This window comes from Brachyistius frenatus, unplaced genomic scaffold (genome assembly GCF_029030835.1).
Source record: "Brachyistius frenatus isolate BFR_SWC_R1_liver_20210118 unplaced genomic scaffold, ASM2903083v1 Contig_6, whole genome shotgun sequence".
In the NCBI taxonomy this organism is placed as follows: domain Eukaryota; kingdom Metazoa; phylum Chordata; class Actinopteri; family Embiotocidae; genus Brachyistius; species Brachyistius frenatus.
In genome coordinates, this window is record NW_027210605.1 from 5,605,899 (window position 1) to 5,625,050 (window position 19,152).

Genomic DNA, 19,152 nt, shown 5'->3' on the forward strand with positions numbered 1-19,152 from the left:
GGTAATGTCACTATATTTTACTCCCTGCCACCCTCCTATTCTAGTTCTGCTGCAGACCATATTTCCAGATTTCTCTGGACCTCTGTCCTTGTAACGCATCATGCAGACATTCACACTCCCCATGTTTCGTGGTGCTGTGGTACAGTCCCAGCTTTTCTCTGCGGTGCAGCGTCACCTGGATGCTGCTAGAACATCCCTCTATGGGTGAGGGAGGGGTATCTGCACGAGTCTCAACTGCGTTGTTTTGGGATTAGATCACAGAATCGTCAGAGGGTGTTCAGTTTGAGCAGGATACAGTCTCAGTCCGAGGTCCTTTCTAACAGCTGTCAGTCATCAGCCCCGCTGCAAGATCAAGGAAGGAGACACCAGATCCCCATTGATTGGTTGGCATAAAGACCCAGACAACCTACTGAAGTCTGACGAGGGACAGACATCATGACACAGGGCAAGGTAAGAACCTGTTTTGCTTGTAAGGCAATAAAAAATAATCCAGTATTTTGAATTTATACAGGCCAATGTGGCCTATAACGTTACTGTCAGTGGATGCGCGTGCCTGTCCATTCTCATGGGTCTCCGTGTTATCAAGTGCTTAATGATAATGCGGACTTGTAAATGCTATTAGATTTTGGTTTTACGAATTACAGAGAGCAGTCCTACTTCTAGAGGATTTGAATGGCTGTAGCTGTGTGTCCTGCTGTGTAGCATTTCTAGAATCCTGCAGGATTCAATAGCTAGTACGTAGAGCAGCTTTTTTTTTTTTTTTTTTAAATCCTGTTGCATTTTATCTTGTAGGCTGATGTATTTTGTGTGCTGTTGAGTGTTACCCGAATTTACGTTAGTGAAATGCGCCACTCGTGACGTCACCATGACAGTAAAGTGTGCGTGGCGACTGTAATAGTGTAGCACTACTGAAAGACAACCCTCCGGTTTTCAGCGAGATGGTTACACCAGTCTTTGAGGGTTGTGGAAAAGATCGCTGTTGCTGCTGTTTTCAAACATCGTGCGTTAATTTTCTTTTAGAGAAACAAATGGTCGGATCATGCACACACTGCGGCCAAACTGTGCTGTAGATCTGTTAATTGGATCTGTGTCAACCCATTAATCGAAGCACTTGTGTAATTGACTGAAACTGCAGTTATAAACACTGTTGACGGGTTAACAGCCGTAATGGAAAGTAACTATATTTACTCAATATATAAATTTATTTATATATATATATATATCAATATTCTGCAATTAAGTCAAATGTTGAAGTAGCCTAATTTGAGTAGCCTATAGTCATTTGATACTACTTTATAGCCTACTTTCACTCCACTACATTTCACTGTAATTTCTATCGCACATTTATTAGACAACTTTAGTTACAATTAGCTTCTTTTAAGATGAAGATTTGACCATGAATACTTTGTGTTGATTTAACTCAATTCTGTAAGTTGCTACCAAAGCAAAAAGTCTCTGTGCAACCAATGTCCACCATTGAATTGAATAAATCCAATCTGTCTCATTTTCAGTAAAGGCAAAAACATTGGAAACCACTGGTTAAATCTTGAATGTGTTGTATTTTTAAAAGCTTGTTAATATATCCATTGTGTCAAATCTTAATCTTCAAAGTACCCTGTGGAGCAGAACGTGCAATATTTCCCTCTGAAATGTAGTGAAGCGGGAGTAGCATCAATGGAAATATTCAAAAGTACCTTCAAGCTGTTCTCAACAGTACTTCAGCAAATGTAATTGCTTTCTACCAGACTATTCTATGGGTGCTTTTATTTCGGTTAAATTAAGGATCTGAACTGGTTAAAAGTTCATTTGTTGCACAAGGTGTCAATTATTAAAAGCAGCTGATATTACAGCTGAGGGCTACTTATCACTGCACTTCAACTGCCAGTTGAAGTGCTAGAAATTAAAGCCGTAGTGGAACTGCTTGGAGATAGTTAAGTGTCTGTATTGTGAGCAGTGAAAATGTTGATATGTAAAAGTATGATTATATTACACCTGAAAGTGCTGCTAGAGTACAAATATAAATTTCAATGATTATAATTTATTACTCCAAAATCTTAAACATTGGCACAGTTTATCTTTGTAATAGCAGCACTGCATTAGTAGTAATAAAATATGTGCAAATCTGGCATCACTATTTACTTCATTTTCTGAGATGGTGAGGCTCTTGCAGTAAGACTCACTTGTATTCTTTTTTTTTTTTTAAAGTATTAATTATAAACATTGTGATTCTTGGCACCATGTTTACAACTTTATATTTTAATGACATTTCTGTGTTATATCACAGTATGGATTTTTAGCATATGCAACTCCAATAACATCTGAAACATTTTAAGACTGAAGACTGAATATTTAAAATTCAAGGCCAACTGTTTGAGATATTTTTTTCAAATACTGTTTTGTTCTCCCCTTTAATGAGAAACTATATGAAGTAAAAAATTATAAATTGTTCGTCTTTTCTTCAAACAGTTGTTACTTGCAAACAAGAGCGCCAATGGCTCTTCCAGTGGGGAGGCCTCAGCGGCCTCACCAGCTCCTCCCAGCTATGATGAAGCTGTTGCGGGTATGACTACACTTAATCCTCATGTATTTAATCATAGAGTTAGACTTAGAGTTAGACTCTTTAATGAACGAATTTGACTGTTTATGTGTTGGGATGGTGTGGTAGTGATGGGACTACATTAGTACATACTGATGGAAAAATACACTCTTAAACACCAAAAAGTCTTAAATGAATGTGTTCCTCAGGCATCAGTACTCCCTGCTACAATGATGTTGAGATGCTCACAGAATTCACCTGGGATGATCGCAACATCCGGAGGGTCTTCATTCGCAAGGTATCAAGAAGCTTTATTGTCACATTTATTACATAATTACACTGTGATTGTGAATGCTGAGTTCTTCAAGTGAGAACGTAGCAGCACATAGACAGTGACATTATCAAACCGACCCTCTTTTAGGTGTATGCCATCTTGATGATCCAGCTTTTGGTCACTCTCGCGATTGTGGCTCTTTTCACATTCTGGTGAGTGTTATATCTATCTTTTTCAGTTTCCTTTCACATTGCATTAAGATTCACTGGGTAACATATACTTACATAAGACTGTGTCTTTTAGTGATCCCGTGAAGGACTACATTCAAAGCAACCCTGGCTGGTACTGGGCCTCATAGTAAGTGACAAGTTTAGTCAGAAATACAGTTAATTCCGGTTGAATCACCTCTATCTAAACACACATATTTGTTGCTTTATAGCGGTGTATTCTTTGTCACTTATCTGGTCCTATCTTGCTGCTCTGCACCAAGGTAAGTTAGAGGTTATCAAAATTAAATGCAAAACATACTACTTCTTTTTTTTTTTTTTTTTTTTAAATCACCTCAGATGTTTAATTTCCCTTCTTTCTTCACTCCTGCAGGAGACAGTTTCCATGGAATCTGATTCTGCTTGGCGTCTTTGTAAGTACAAGGCTGATATGTGTCATGTTTTTGAGTAACATGAAATTCCTTGTGTAACCATAGACAGAATTTTCTGACCTTTTTTTTTTTAGATTGCCAGTGTTTTCAAATTTACCTAGAGACTGAGAGTTTGGACTGCTAAATGTACATTGATAGATTAACTATTTTTGTTCCTGTAGATCTTTGCAAGTTAACAGTCAAAATCTTCAGAAAATAAATTGAGGAATATATTCGTGAAAGCTGGCTTAACATATTGACTGTCCTATGTCCTGTTACAGACCCTCTCCCTCTCCTACATGACAGGGATGCTGTCCAGGTATACTTTTATGTTTGCTCACTGTTTCATCTAACTATCTTGATGTAACTGACATTTTGTCTTGTGGTGGCTTTTCATGCATTCTTCAGACTGTTTTCTTACCTGGCATAAAGGCTTTTGCATTCAGGCAGTTAGCTGACCATGTATTTTCTTTGCAGTATGTGAAGTTAAAGTTGGCTTATTTGATCACACCTGGATACTCCACTCAGTACATAAAACAATCCTATACTAGTCTAGTGATCAAGTGTTCCGGTATCTAGATAAATTTTCAACTTAAAATCCAGACTTAGTACTTGTGTGAACCTGTCCACTTTAAGTGTGTGTGGCCATTTATAAAATGTAAGTGTATAACATTTTACAAATTTTTGGTTTTGCTTTAATAGCTTCTATGACACCAAGTCAGTAGTGATGTGTCTAGGCATCACAGCAGCAGTCTGTCTTCTGGTCACACTCTTCAGCTTCCAAACTAAGGTAAAAAAAAAAAAAAAATCAAATGTTTCCCCTCCTTTACTTTATATTTCCTTTATTATATATTTCATATATTCTTGGGAATTCAAATAACTCGCATAAATCACTTTTTCATGCTCTTTGATTGACGAAAGTTTGATTTCATGTTTTCTCTCCATACAGTTTGACGTGACCTCATACCAAGGTGTGTTCTTTGTCTTCTGCATGGTAATGTTCATCTCTGGACTGGTGCTGGTGTTTGTCCTCCCTTATAAATACGTAAGTACAATCAAACAAATTAAATAATCACAACCTATGTGTGTCATGTAAAATTGGAACATAGAGGATTTTGTCACAACCAGAGGCCTGGTTCACAAAACCTTGATAAGGGATTAAGCTGGGATTTCCAGGTATTCTGGTTGAATTAAGCCTTGGTTAAGTTTGGTTTTATGAAAGAAGTGGCGCACAAGTTACCATGGCGATTTATTCCGTGCAGCTTCCCTGCTCTGTATCAGGCTAACAGCCAGGCTTGATTAATCCTGGTGCCTTTCAATCAACAGTCACTGAATAGAAATCTATTTATTTTTCCATGTTCTAATGCTATTTGGCCATTTTGCTTTATTTGTGTAGGCCTGCATTAAAACAAATGTATGTTTATGAAGACTGCTGTTCATTAGAGGTTTGATTAACATTTTATTGCAGTGATAAGGGCAATATATAAAGTATATGGAAACGTATCAGTCTCCCCTTTTGCAATGGCGAACCCTTTTAGATGGTGTCATTAATGATGAAGTACTCATACTAAGCTTTGGGAAAATTCAAGGGGTCAAAAGGTGTTTCTCTTTGAACGCTGAATTGTGTGTGTGTGTGTGTGTGTGTGTGTGTGTGTGTGTGTGTGTGTGTGTGTGTGTGTGTGTGTGTGTGTGTGTGTGTGTGTGTGTGTGTGTGTGTGTGTGCTGAATGACTTTAGTATTGTTTTACAACCCTTCAATGTGCAGGTGTGTCCAAACTTTTGACTGGTACTGTACGTCTTATACAACAAATATGTGACAACAGACTAATATAATCAACTCTAAATTGAGAACATATTTAGCAACACAATAGTTGAGTTGTCATTGTAAGTATTCTGATCTTAAATAAAGGATCTTTTCTGTGGTGAGCCACATGCTGGAATCAAATTTAATAAAATCATTTTTTTCCAATTAGGTACCTTGGTTGGATGCGACATATGCTGCCTTGGGAGCCATATTGTTTACCATGGTAAGGATACAGATGCAGTCATACCATTGCTTATAGTCTAGATGACATGTTGTAGAACACATAACAAGCAACATACAAACTAAAAGATGTCATATCTGCTGTTTTATTATCTGTTGCAGTTTTTGGCGTTTGACACTCAGCTCCTTATGGGGGACAAGCGGTACACCATGAGTCCAGAAGAATACGTATTTGCTACCCTCAACATCTACCTGGATATCATCTATATCTTCTCCTTCTTCCTCCAAATCTTTGGGACCAAAAAAGATTAAACCTGCCTCTCAGACCTGCAGACAAATGGCTGTACCACTATGGAAATTTAGACAGACATGATAAGAGTATTTTAAAATGTTAGTGATTGTGGTGACAATGCTTCCAGTTATAAGTTTTATTTAATTTTTTTTGCCTGATACTGATGAGGTCATCAATACTTTGAAAATCTCTTGTTCAGCTGTACATGTACATTGACGTATGTCAGTATCCACACTCAAAATGTTTATAACCTGTCCCTCCTCTCCAGCATGTCTGTGAACCCATGACCCAAATGATGGGTTAGCTTATTAGCTTTACCATCCAAAAACACTTTGTGATCTTCCACCATTTGATGTAAATGAAATATTATGTGAGTGTGAAACTGTATGGGTTTCTTATATCCATGCTCACACAAGTATCATAAATCTCCTGCAAACAATAGATGTTAAAGCTCCTTAGCAGGTATTTGGTCTACAATACATTATGCATGACCCCAACACCAAGTACAATCATTCCATCTTTAGACTAATGCTGTAGGTGTTGATCTAGTGACTGAAAGCAAAGATCAAAACTTTAAAATAACTTAAAAGATTTACATGTTTTTCCTGTGTTTTCAATCATACCCAGTGTTGTCTTAGTACTTTGAATTACAAGAAACATCTATGCTGTGTTTAACAGTTTGAGGGCAGGTGACATGTTTTGCTTGGTGTTGAAAGACAATCTGAAAATGCTATCTATTCAATTTGCTGTTGTGCAACTCATCCCTGCCTTGATTTATTGACTCATAATCATTGTACACTGTGTAGTGAATATTTTTTTATCAACTGAACTGTGAAGCTTCCATTAATTGTTCTCCATTGTTGCCGTGTTTATTGTGAGTATGTAATTTGTCCTAGATGTGTGTTTGAACTTGAAATCTTTTCAAGGAAGATTGTTTAGACTGATTTTTTTTTTCATGAAAGATATTTAATTTGAACATCCTTGATTGTTGGCACTTTAATTTTTGGTCCTAATATTGTGTACATTTCTTTAAGTTTGAAGTGGAGACGAGTAATACATATAAACAATAGTGCCATACATGCATGGATTCACTGTAACTTTTGATAAGGCCTGCACTTGTGAAGGGACTTGAATGCTATATTTCATGAGATTTGAAGTTTATTTTTTTATGACAGAACGATATATTTCAGATAGTATATGATATAAAATAGAGAGTTTGATGCTTGAAATTAATTTCTAAGTCTTTTAAAGTGGCCTTTGATTACTTTTATTTGATTATATTGATACAATGTATTGTTTGAAGAGCACCCAGCATTTCATTGTAGAATTGGTGTTACTGTATTAATTTATTAAAGGGTGAATGTGAAGGATTTTAGTCACTTGTTCTCTCTGATATAATGAATTAGGCTTTATCACCTCTGAAAGTTGCATTTAGTCTACTCATGTGAAACTCTATTTAAGAGATTCACTGTCAAATTGTGTCATGTTTCACTAAACAAATTTGAGCTTAATTTCACTTTGATATTTTCAGCCTTAGTGTTGTGGAAGTGTTTTAGGTTTCTTTCTAAATATTCTAGGATCAAATCATCCACTAACACATCTCAAATATCATGCAGGTCCAAGGTGTGAACACTAAGTTGAAAGATTTTTCTGATGAGTTCAGCTATACAGTTCAGTTCAGTACAGTATATTTGAATAGTGTTTCGCTCATGTGCTGGCTGAATATAGCACTTAAAAAAAAAAAAAAAAAAATTATATATCAGTGATATGTGATTGTGTTCAGCTTCTCGTCTGGTTGTTTAATCCAGACAAATTTGTCAAGGTAGATAATGGTATTAAATGATGCTGCTAAGTAAAGCACATGTCGTGCTGCTTGGCCAGGTAATGTAGGCTGTTAGTGTACTGTACTTAACTGTCCATACAAAGCTGAATTAATGTTGTCTGCTTGACAACAGAATGTGCCGATGTGCATAATATCACAACTATGGACAGATGAATAACATGGTACACAGCAGATTTCTGTTAATTGTCAGACAGCACATTTCCTACCAGGTTTGCATTTCGGTTGAAAGACTGTTTACAAACAAGAGACTAAATACTAAATCAATTAAAATAGGCCTTTAGTACACCTAATTATGCAAACATTGGCCACACCAGACCATACTTCGCGACTGTTCGCCATTTGTATATAATATATATAGATATATAATGTACTGTATATACTGTGCATTTTATATTTTATATTTATATTTTTTTACAGCTATTTTATTGCTATTATTCTATTCTATTCTATTCTATTCTTTCTATTATTATCTTATTGCTTCTGTATGCTGCTGTAGCGGAAAAAAAAAATTCCCCTCGGGGATTAATAAAGTAAATACCTACCTACCTAAAGATTTGGTTATTATTTCAGTCAAAACATTATTAAAAAAAAAAAAAAAAAAAAATCAGTAAAACACATGCAAATGTCCAAGAGGAGGCTTCAGTCTCTCACACGAGTGACAAGAGATACGAAATAATCGCACTCGCGTGGTGGCTCCGCTTTCCTCCAGCCCGCAATCAACCAGTTAACCTCGCGTACGCTGGTTTTCTCAGCATCCAGTCCACCAATCACGACGCGCTATGGTAGCACGTCCGGTTCAGCCATGTTGTGGTTTTGAATGAGGAAGAAGCGGGAGATGTTATTCTTCAACGAGTTTATACGCGATTTACAGTCACGTCGAGGGCATATAAGCGAGTTAGGGTGCGACTCAAAATGACAGCCGTTTTCGCGAGCGCGTTGGTTGCGACTTGTCGCGTCGCTGCAGGGATTTAAACATACTTTCCATAAATTAGCCGCGTAAGCTAACGACGTTAGCTTAGCCCGGTGCTAGCTGGACGGCGAGCTAATTGTGAGATAACTACTTGACGGCTGATCGTGTTCGTGGGGAGAGTAAAGCGGTATTTGCGAGCGGTGGCCGCTGTCCGGACCAGCTTACCGCCAAACCTGCCTCGGTCGAAGGAAGCGCATTCGTCCGGTTCGGTTCGCGTTATTGACAGGTAGACTTTAAAAGGGCAGCTACGGCGATTTATCTTTTTAAACCAGCGGCGTTGTTTTCTAAAAAAAAAAAAAAAAAAAAAAAAACTTTTGGGCCATGTTGAATCAAATCTACGAATGGATAGAAACGGGCTTTGCCAATCTGCGCAACGGCGTCCCGGCTGCGGAGCACTCACCTGCTCACCGAGCGCCGAGAGATGGCCAAATGAGGAGGAAAAGACCGATTGAATGGTACGAGCTGAAACAGCATTTCTCTCTCTCTCTCTCTCTCTCTCTCCCCCCCCCACACACACACACACACACACACACACACACACACACACCAAGTCGGTGGGTTTGCAAAGGCATCGACTTAAATTGACACCCAAGTTATTTAATTAGAAAGTTAAACTACTGTCTGTTAGATTGCACTTTATTTAACGTGAATGCTTTTAATGTTCATTTGAAGTTAAGCGAAAGCGATGTTGCGTGTTGTTGACGAAGTGCCGTCAATCTGTTTTTCTCCTTGAAGTTTGGAGGATGGCCATAACATCGACGAAGATGTCTTGGTGATCAAGAAATCCCGAATGGGTAACTGCAGAATCTGTTGTTCATATGGTGTGAGCATCTCTGTGGATATGGTTAAATAAGTGCTTACACTCTTGTCTATCTGTTGATTGTTCGAAATGTCTTCAGGAGATCTTATTGACTCCGTGAGGAGTGCAGCTGAAGGCGTCAAGAGTCACAGTTCCAGTGTGGCTACATGGATGATGAACAACGTAAGCCCTTCCTTGAGAAATATACTCCCTACCTCCCCTGGTTCTCCCTCTGGAGAACCACAGCCATCAACATCAGCAGCAATGTGGACAGGAAGGCCGGTAAGGCGGGGAATCTTTTTGGGTCTTCACTCCTAAATGCTGTCAAAACACCTTTTAACTTTGATTTAAACATGTCATGCATGTGTTTGATTTCAGATTGTTGACAGCAATTCTCTGGATGAGAAGTTTGCTGCTCCTGCAACAACGTTGGAGTGGAAAACATCCAAATCAGGTAAGATTATCACTTAAAGCATTGCTTAAGCTTTTGTGTTGAACATCAAATGCCTGGGTCGTTTTTTAATCATTCCAACAAACCTCGACTAGCTAGTGACTTTGCGCTCGTATAAAGCAGATACGACCACGATTAACATCATGTTGCTTGTCAACTTTTTAGATATTGTTTTTTACAAAAGTTGTGGCACCCCCTTACTTTTCACAAAATGTTTGCCACAACATTTGAAAAGCAATGTTTTCAAGGAGAGAGTGGGTTTGTTACTGGTGTGTGTGTGTGTGTGTGTGTGTGTGTGTGTGTGTGTGTGTGTGTGTGTGTGTGTGTGTGGAGGGGGCTTCCCAAATTGGTTGTTTAACCAGGATCCAGTCAATTGAAGTAACTATCTTAACATAACGTAAAATGAAATCTTCCATGTTACGTTCATACTCCAGATCTGCTTTTAACTGATCTGTTCATTAAATGGCCCAAACACTAATTTGTCATCATTAGTCGCCTCGGGTTTATCTTCATTTCCTCCAGTATCAGATAAACTGCTGGTATGAACTAAACTTTTAATCCTGCAGCAGTGCCACTATATTCCTGTGATAGTCAGCCATACTGACAGACATACTTCTGTATCATTGCTGTCAGTAATTTAGAAAAAACAACTTTTGTTACGATGTATTATGGTGAACTCTCGGAGCAAATTAATTAGTAAGAAATACTGTACTTTTTTTCCTCCCAACTTCAGAGTGGTTGCGTAATGAGAAGTCTATAATGGTGTCCAAAGTCTGTAGACGACAAGTGTGCATGAGTCCTACACATCGTGAGGTGCCAAAAACAAATGGGCACTCGGTCAACTTGCCACCCTCCATCACTCCCAGATTACACCTCTCTCCACGACTCGGCAGGCCCCTAAACATCCGACCCTACGGAACACCAAGGTACTCCTTACATCTGGGTGTTTTACCTCCACAAAAGAATTTTAGTTGCTTGAAGATTTTACAATTATAATGTTGTCATTTGATAACTTTTGATTACCAAACTATGTCTGCAGTTTGTTTGGTGGAGTGGGTACGCCAAGCAGCTCCTGCACCAGCATGTATGAGAAGACCTTTCCCATCAAAGTGTTGCAGAGCCCAACACACAGCACCTCATCAGGCCGTGTAAACAGTCCCAGACCCCACTGCACAGCACAGGAGGTCAGACATCAGGACAATAAAGCACCATGTGATTTCTTGTGATTCTTTGTTGAATGTGTTGATGTGTTAATACCACGTTTCTCCTCTGTGTTCAACAGTCTGTTCGTGAGGAGGAGAAGGATGTTTATAGGCAGCTTCTGACCATGGTCTCTGGTGGTCAGTCGTCTTTCCTTCATAATGGCAGCTCACACGCTATTGTGAGGTCACACAGAGATTTGTACGTATCCAAACAAATACAAGACGCATATCCAAACTGTCTATGAAATGTAATGCGTATATATGATGTCCGTTGTGTGATCATATCCCACCCCTGTCACTTTCTTCACAGCACCAGCTTCCTGACCACCAGTCGCAGGCTGCTCCAATGCTCATCACCACCTGGGTCAGCAGCAGGAGGCACGTCAGAGGGACCCAGCAGCCCCCCCAGCCCCAGAGGGGTGTCTAGCCAGTGCTCCAGCAACCTCCCCAGTCCAGTGGGGCCCTCCAGCAAGCTGGGGATCCAGACATGGTCTCTGGACACAGGCCTCAGCTCCAGCAGAGCAGCTGTGCACACATCAGCTCCTTCACCATCAGCTCTGCAGGATAACTCCTCTCAGGACACGCAGTCATCAGGTAAGATACCAGAATGTACACCTAATGGAAATATAGACAAGACAAGAAAGGAAATATGAGGAGATTGAATATTTTCTTCTTGGGTTGTCATCTTTTCTTGCAGCTCATGATGGTGACTCTGTAATTATTGTAAATGAGCAAAAAGGTAAAAAGCAAGACAACTCAAGGTTAGTATTTGTTTTCAGTCACGGTTAACTTTTTGTTCTTTACATTGTTTTGACAAAGTGCTTTTAATGCAATTTATTATAATTTAAAGTGCAATCTTGTAAACAATATTACAGTTATAGTTAGTCATAGACATCGAAACATTTCATATTGTCACGTGATATAGTTTGGATTAAAATGTATTATTGTCGTAGTAGCGTAAGCAGCTGTAGTAAAAAATGACAGTCAACTTAAGTGTAATTTTATCTTTAACAATATATTTCTGTCTTCACAGTGTGCCGTGTTTCCAAGCCGAGCTATGGATCAAAGAATTGTAAGTATATTCCAAAACATTTCATTATATAATTGATCTATTTTCACAGATTATCTATTTATTATATGTTATTTTTTTGTAGGACTAGTATGTATGATTCTCGGGCGAGAGAAAGACGAAGACAGATAGAAGAGCAGGAAGCTCTTGCTGCCCAGCTGCTGCGACAGGTAAGCGTTCACCGCAGCTGCCCTTTTATAGGGTAAGTTTTATCACGTTCACTGTTTCTCCTGTTATTGGATTAATGTGTTGTGTAATTTCTTGTTCTCAGCGCCTCTCTGAAGAGTTGCAACGTAGTGCAGATGTAGAGGTCCATGTTCGGGTTCCTCTGGAGAAAGAAGTCCCTTTGACTCTTGTGATAGAAGAACCAAAGCCTTCGGAAGAGAAACCAGAATTCCCTGAACTCACAGAGGTGTGATCATTTTAATCTACCTGTGGGCTTGCCGTGTTTACAACATATTTTACAACTGATTGAAGCTCATGTATTCCTAAAGTTAGTACTTCTTCCTTTTAAAAAGATAATGTTTGTCTGAATGGTGCTTTGATGCTGCAGTTGTTCATTTTACTGTATATTTATATTACCTGACATGTTTAAGTTAAGAGCAAATTATCATTTCGTATTATCTTTGGTTTAATACGATCAGATATACAAAATATTATAAATCAGGATAATACTGGGTGTTACAAATACTGGTCGTTTTTTTCTGCTTGTTGTCAGGCGAATTTTTAAAAAAAAATTTTTTTTTAAACAAATTCATATATTTGTATGTAGAGAATGAGAATTAATTTACCACTTTGTGCTTTTTTCCATGTCTTGCTCTCTCTATTAAGGAAATCGAGGCTGAGGTGAACAGGGCGCTGAGAGGGGGCAGTCCTCATGAAGTGTTAAGTGAAGGTTTTGGTCTCAGCCTCACCCGTAAAGACCTGCAGACCCTCAGCAACCTCAACTGGCTCAATGATGAGGTAAGTTCTCATGCGTTTTGGGGATTTTGTAGACTGGTTTTCCAGTCCTGGAGAACTCCTGGAAATTTAGAGAAATAGTAAATGGGAGTTGTGTTGGAAAATAATTTAACAAACATTTTTTGCTTTTGCAGAGAGCAGACTGTGAACTCTTTTAAAGCAGCTGGCAGTTGAAACTATGTTCGTGACCCAGATGAAGTCAGAATGGCAGGGTTACAGTTTACAGGCTGAAACACTCTGAATGCCCTATATAGTTTTGGGCTTTTGAATTCAGCCACAAGTAATGTCAATTAAGTCCAAACTGAATATAGTCAGACAACCAAGACATTCAAGTGAACTGATCCCTCAGATGCCAACAGTAGTCGGCTGATAAAGACTTTTAATTTCAAGCGCATAATAAATGGGAGCCGTGTTTGTACTTTTGTCGATTTGCATGTGCGAGTGGGAGCATCGTTTTCTAATTTTAAGTAAGAGGAAATCCTCGTAATATTTATTGTGGTTTAAGATTTTAATCTGTCAAAATGAATGGGATTTTATTGTTCGTCTGCATCTCTGTGGTGAACTTGTAGGTTTGTGTGATGTTGCTGCAGTTATTCTCGACAGTTAAGAGAAACAACAATGACAATACTGAGCGACAGATTATCCATTTACAGATAAATGTAGTGCTGATGTGAAGATATCCCAGTTGCAGACTCAACCCTGTTTAAAACCCACTTTCTGCTTTGAGACAATATGACTTCGTTAATTTATTCATGAAAACACACACAAAAAAAAAAATCCCTCCGGACGACAACAACAACAACAGACCAGATCAAAAACCTGGCAATAAAGTCAAAAGTTTCACAAATCTGAGGATTCTGTTTAAAGTCTTTAAACTCTCCGTTCATCAAGTCCAGATTTAACTAGTCTACGTACTGTATAGTGGTTGTTTTTAATTAGAGCTGGCCTGATGCGGCCTAGATAGGAAAACAGACAGTGAAGTGGCCAATCTGGGACCAAGAGTTCACAAATCTGAAACTGACTGTTTTAAACATGTAGGTCAAAAACAGCTGTAGTTGTTATATTGTATTAAGACTGTCATTTCACTGTGTGCTAGATTTGCATTTTAGCGATGGGGCTACTCATAGTTGTTGTAAACAAATGTTCAATGTGATTGAACAGAAAAAAGGGGATTTCGGTGAGCCCAACAGTCATCAGTTGTTGTCCACTTCTAACTGTAAAGCTAATAAAGACTTGCACAGTGCTGTGCAAATGTTTGAGGCACTAAAAGCAAAGTGTGAATGCTTTCAAATAACATCATGAATGTTTTTTTTTTTTTAATTTATCCACAAACTTCATATGAAGGCTGTCTCATTGTGTTCCATCTCTTCATGTCATCCCAGACTTTAGTTTGGAGCCGATCAGATGCCTAAACAGTCGTGACTCACATCTACCAGCCTTACGTCAGAAAACGTCCTGGAAAATTATTTCTCGGAAAGAGTGGGAACCCTCTGAGAACATATTGTACTCGTGTTAAGATCTAAAAATAGCCAGCGATCTTGTGTGTGTGTGTGTGTGAGAATTATCCGCCGGCGTTATTGAAACAGATGGACATTCTTTTGTTTATGTTTACATCATTATATTTAAAAACCACAGTACACACAACTGAGCTGCACAACAGTGCATGTCCAGTTCATTCAAACTGTCCCTTCTTAAATTTTCAGGTGATCAACTTTTACATGAACCTGTTGGTCGAACGCAGCAAGGACTCCAGCCTGCCATCAGCCAACACGTTCAACACGTTTTTCTTTCCCAAGCTGCGCAGCAGCGGCTACTCTGCTGTCCGCCGCTGGACCAAAAAGATGGACATCTTTTCTAAAGACATCCTGTTGGTTCCTGTCCACTTGGGGGTGCACTGGTGCCTCTCTGTAAGTCTTAATTGCCATGACTTTGAACCTGGAGGTAACGGTCTCGGGGTTTACGCTGCAGTTTTTATTTATTTTGCAACTTTTTTTTTTTTCTCAGGTGGTGGATTTCCGCAAAAAGGCCATCATGTACTTTGATTCGATGGGAGGACACAATGATGAGGCATGCAGAACATTGTTGTAAGTTTCTGTTTCAGATATTTTGGTTCATGGAATGGGTATAGAGCTCACCGTAACTCCTGCAGGTTGATCTTTATGAATCATTATGAAGTGTATAGAAAGAAACTCATTTTGTTTCCCCAGCGAATACCTGCAGCACGAGAGTAAAGACAAGAAGAGTAAAGAATTGGATACCTCAGGCTGGACTCTGCACAGCAAAAAGTCCAGTGTAAGTCCTACACACATGAGGACTAAAAGCAACATGTTGTCTGTTTTTTTTGTTTTTTGTTTTTTTTGTGTCATGCTGAGTCATCAAACTACATCTGTTTACTTCTGTTTTTTCTGAATGGGTTTCTATTATCAGATGAAGTTAGGTTAAAGCTCTTGGAGCTGGTAGTGTCTCCATCCTTGGCCAATGTCTCGTGATCCTGCATGCCTGTCCTTAAGAAAAATTGGTTACTAAATTCAGATAGAAAGCGAAAGTTATGAAGAGTAGTATCTTGGTATAGTAATTGATAAATCATTGTTCGTGATCAAATGTCCTATCAAACTGTCACGGACTATAACTTCAGTTGACGTCGGCATCTCCTTTTCTCTCAGGAAATCCCACAACAGATGAATGGTAGCGACTGTGGAATGTTCACGTGCAAATATGCAGATTACATTACCAAAGACAAGCCAATCACGTTCACACAGGTAATCACAAGCAGCATCAGCAGAGTAAATCGTCGTGGCAGTGAGCTGACAGGGGCTAACCTCTCTTCTCCTCTTGACAGAAACACATGCCCTACTTCAGAAGAAGGATGGTTTGGGAGATTGTGCACCATAAGCTGTTGTGATGTCAGGATGCCGATTGTGAACTTGTACAGTCGCGACGATGGTTGAGCTACGTTCACCAGGAGGATCTATAGACACGAGAACTCATTCTGGGAAAGACTTGCACACCAGCTCCTCAGATCAGGAACCAGCTCTGCCAATTTCCAGCCTGTAAGGTCAACTAAGGCCTCAGCCAATATCTGATGGGATGTTGCTGGAGAACCAAACACTGCCTCCCTGTCCTCTTCTCCAGTCCTTTGTTTTTAGGTACACCCACGGTGTATCACCATAGCAGCTGAATAACAGCCTATTTTGTATTGCCCAACTGTTTTTGAAATGAGACTTGTACGGACTTACAAATCATACTCTGAGGTGAAATTAATTGCTCTTCTAAACAACAGAAATGGCACATTTTGGCATCACCGTGAGTGTTTGATACTCTTGGTATGTGCAAAAGAAATTTGACTTTACCGTGAACTTTTGAGTTCCTTCAAAACCGCAAATTGACGAGATGTCAAAGACAAAAATCTGTCTTTGAATTTGTGGATGAGACTTATGATTTGTTTTTACTGCAAAAGAAAAAGTGATTTGTCACTATCTCAGAAAATTGTGAAAAGTCCAGCCTAATTTCCCAAAGGCCGAGGGGACATCTTCGCGTCTTATATCCGACAAACGTATGGAGTTTACTTTCATAGTCTGCTTCAGCAACCAGGACATATTTGCAAATCATAGAATTTTGAAATTTTTCGTAAAAAAAAAGAAGATTAAAATGATTGTCGAAGTAGTTGCTGGCTTTTTTTTTTTTTTCTGTTGGAATGCCAAATAAATAAATGTACTTATTGTTGCAGCTCTATTGCATAATATGAACATTCCATTCAAAACTGGATTATTTTTTATATTTGTTGATTAAAATGCACAAAAGTCTTTGAACATGAAAGCGCCTCAGAGTATGATTTATACTGAAAATAGAAATGTCTTACTTTGCCACTGACTTGCAAGTGTAACAAAACAGTTGCACCCTAAAAGAGCAGGGTTATAAAGTTCTACCATTTCCTTCTTATCCATTAGTATTGATTAGATTTTAAATTAAGGTTCAAAGTCTATTTTATGTATTTCAGAGTCTCTTTTTGTTCAACAGCAACTTTTGGGCATATTCAGTATATTTTGAACTTTGTACATACTTAAAACTTATACAACCTGCAATGTAATATACTTTTTTTTATGTATTTCTTATCTATTTTATCTAGAAGCTTCTTTTAGAAAAAAAAATGTCATGTATTGTGACAGTTGGTAGTGTGCGAAATATAAAACTGCCACATTTGATAATTTGTTAACATGAGAGAACCTGTCCAATGTCTTGGCTTATTTCAGGTGCAGCATCTCAGTTTGTTTCGTCATAAAAAACACAAAACGCAGTGGAAAAAAAAAATTTATTTAAAAAATGACAAGTTCAAAATCAAACCAAGTTAAAGTTTAACACCTGTAGGGATTTTCTTTTCTATGAAGGAAACAAAAGCCCTGCCTCATGGCACACATTTACTGAGGAAAATATTGTTTCAAAACGAACAAGAAGACTTCATGGACATCGCTGAATTTTAGTTACAAACTGACCTCATATGGGACTTGATAGATTGAATGGTCTTCAGCTGAAAGGTTTCCCGATACTTAGCAATCCAAAAATTAGCAGCAATAGTCGTTTAGACTCAATAAGCCACCACTTAGTTTTTCTTAAATGTTTTAGATTAAAATAATGGAATGACAATGGAGCACAACAGTGATTAAAAGTTAAAACATTTCTTTGCTTCATAGATCTATTTTCAGAGTAGTTTAATTATACAACTTCAACATTTGCAATGCATGAAAACAATTCCAGTCAGAGGTCAAGCCCAACAAAACTGAGCAGCACTTCACAATCCCTTCCAGTGAAATCTAAGGCATTTCTGTGAAGTTTAATTTTCTCCTAGAAATCAAAGGTTCATGGTTTCAGAGAAGAAAACAGCTGCAATTACTCAGCAAGAAAGCAAGTCTACAAACAGGACTAGATAGGACAGAAAATATAACCATAACATTAAGACTGAAACTGGATGGAATAGTAATTAACTTCTAACCGTATGGAGTTCATGTAAAATATAAGTTGAGTAGACAAATGGACAACACCTGCCTTTATAACAAAAATCAGACCTGCCATCATTTTTTTTTAAAGACTTTGTTCATTTCCTACAATAATATTAACACAAATATTTTGGTATGAAATAGTTCCCTTTTAATGAAGCAATTTTACCAACAATCAATGAACCAAAGATGCATGTCAGAAAATAAAAACTACTGAAAGATAAAAGCCATGTCAACTAGAATGTAAAACCATATTGTGAGGTGATCCATTGTCAAAATATGAGGTCTATCTCGGATATTTGTAGTATTGCATTTATAAAGGATAATAAATTAATTGCATAGATCGTCAGACCTTGGGCATGTTTTCTGAAAACTGGACGGAAGAGTTAAAGGATGTGGACACAGTACCAGCTGTGAACAGCCATGAGACCCGCTGGAGTTGGTTATTGCCTACGAACCTTGTACACAAACTGAATCTACATCGCTCTGGCAGGATGAGGTAAGTCAAGGTTTTGAAGAACGTAAGTTTCTCTTTGATCCCAACTGCATGGGATACAACTCTGTAACAATGCATCTGAACCTAGCATACATATTCTATCCACGATCAGGAGTCACGTTTATAAAGTGCCAACATTTGTGACACAGATAGAACTTAAATGTCTTTTAAAAAATATTAAAGCCTCTTAAACATCAACACTGAAACCAGAACAGGAAAAGAACGCAAACATACAAATATTCACTAAAAGTTGGAAACCTCCATTTCTTACTATTTGAAGCACACAACACTCTATCAAAAATAAAAATCAAAGCTTCTTTGAAAAATAGGATCAATCTTAAAAGTATTAAAAAAAAAAGAAAAAGGAAACCTTTAAATAACAAACGTAAAAATAAAAACATGAAGGTGAAAACCAGAAATGCAGAAGTAGATGCAAACACACAGCAATGACCAGAATCAAAGCATCTTTATACTGGCCATAATAATCCATGATTTCTGAAGATGTAACAGGACAGAGCTGTGCTTTCCCAGTTGATCTCCATGTCTATGTGATAAGACCTTCATACTTTAATAACAACATCTAATTCTTGCTTCAGAAAATAATATTTTTGGGATTCAGTGGAGATTCAGCCTCCCCTTTTAGAAAAGG

General features: G+C 38.2%; 2 protein-coding genes across 2 annotated transcripts; both read left to right on the plus strand.

Annotated features, from left to right (window-relative positions):
• Nucleotides 1-193: 193 nt before the first annotated feature.
• On the plus strand, nucleotides 194-7,089 carry LOC138614402 (protein lifeguard 2-like). The gene is made up of 12 exons (XM_069687850.1): nucleotides 194-450; nucleotides 2,467-2,560; nucleotides 2,746-2,834; nucleotides 2,958-3,022; nucleotides 3,114-3,167; nucleotides 3,250-3,300; nucleotides 3,411-3,450; nucleotides 3,729-3,766; nucleotides 4,150-4,237; nucleotides 4,397-4,492; nucleotides 5,420-5,473; nucleotides 5,593-7,089. Exons 1-12 carry the CDS (start codon nucleotides 436-438, stop codon nucleotides 5,740-5,742), a joined length of 834 nt encoding a protein of 277 aa, XP_069543951.1. The 5' UTR covers nucleotides 194-435; the 3' UTR covers nucleotides 5,743-7,089.
• A 1,261-nt stretch (nucleotides 7,090-8,350) lies between these two features.
• On the plus strand, nucleotides 8,351-18,332 carry senp1 (SUMO specific peptidase 1). Its single transcript, XM_069687862.1, has 18 exons — nucleotides 8,351-8,990; nucleotides 9,271-9,329; nucleotides 9,435-9,616; nucleotides 9,713-9,788; nucleotides 10,519-10,711; nucleotides 10,825-10,969; nucleotides 11,068-11,186; nucleotides 11,298-11,581; nucleotides 11,685-11,748; nucleotides 12,021-12,059; nucleotides 12,142-12,226; nucleotides 12,328-12,468; nucleotides 12,888-13,019; nucleotides 14,720-14,923; nucleotides 15,021-15,100; nucleotides 15,224-15,308; nucleotides 15,680-15,775; nucleotides 15,856-18,332. Exons 1-18 carry the CDS (start codon nucleotides 8,857-8,859, stop codon nucleotides 15,916-15,918), a joined length of 2,181 nt encoding a protein of 726 aa, XP_069543963.1. The 5' UTR covers nucleotides 8,351-8,856; the 3' UTR covers nucleotides 15,919-18,332.
• The last annotated feature ends 820 nt before the right edge of the window (nucleotides 18,333-19,152 follow it).

Bases quoted from the DNA above. Each gene is read 5' to 3' on its own strand.
- LOC138614402 (XM_069687850.1), top strand. The intron at 3,767-4,149 runs GTATACTTTTAT...TTGCTTTAATAG, and splicing joins ATGACAGGGATGCTGTCCAG to CTTCTATGACACCAAGTCAG. The intron at 4,493-5,419 runs GTAAGTACAATC...TTTTCCAATTAG, and splicing joins TTGTCCTCCCTTATAAATAC to GTACCTTGGTTGGATGCGAC.
- senp1 (XM_069687862.1), top strand. From the start codon at position 8,857: ATGTTGAATCAAATCTACGAATGGATAGAAACGGGCTTTGCCAATCTG. The intron at 9,789-10,518 runs GTAAGATTATCA...TCCCAACTTCAG, and splicing joins GTGGAAAACATCCAAATCAG to AGTGGTTGCGTAATGAGAAG. The intron at 14,924-15,020 runs GTAAGTCTTAAT...TTTTTTTCTCAG, and splicing joins GGGTGCACTGGTGCCTCTCT to GTGGTGGATTTCCGCAAAAA.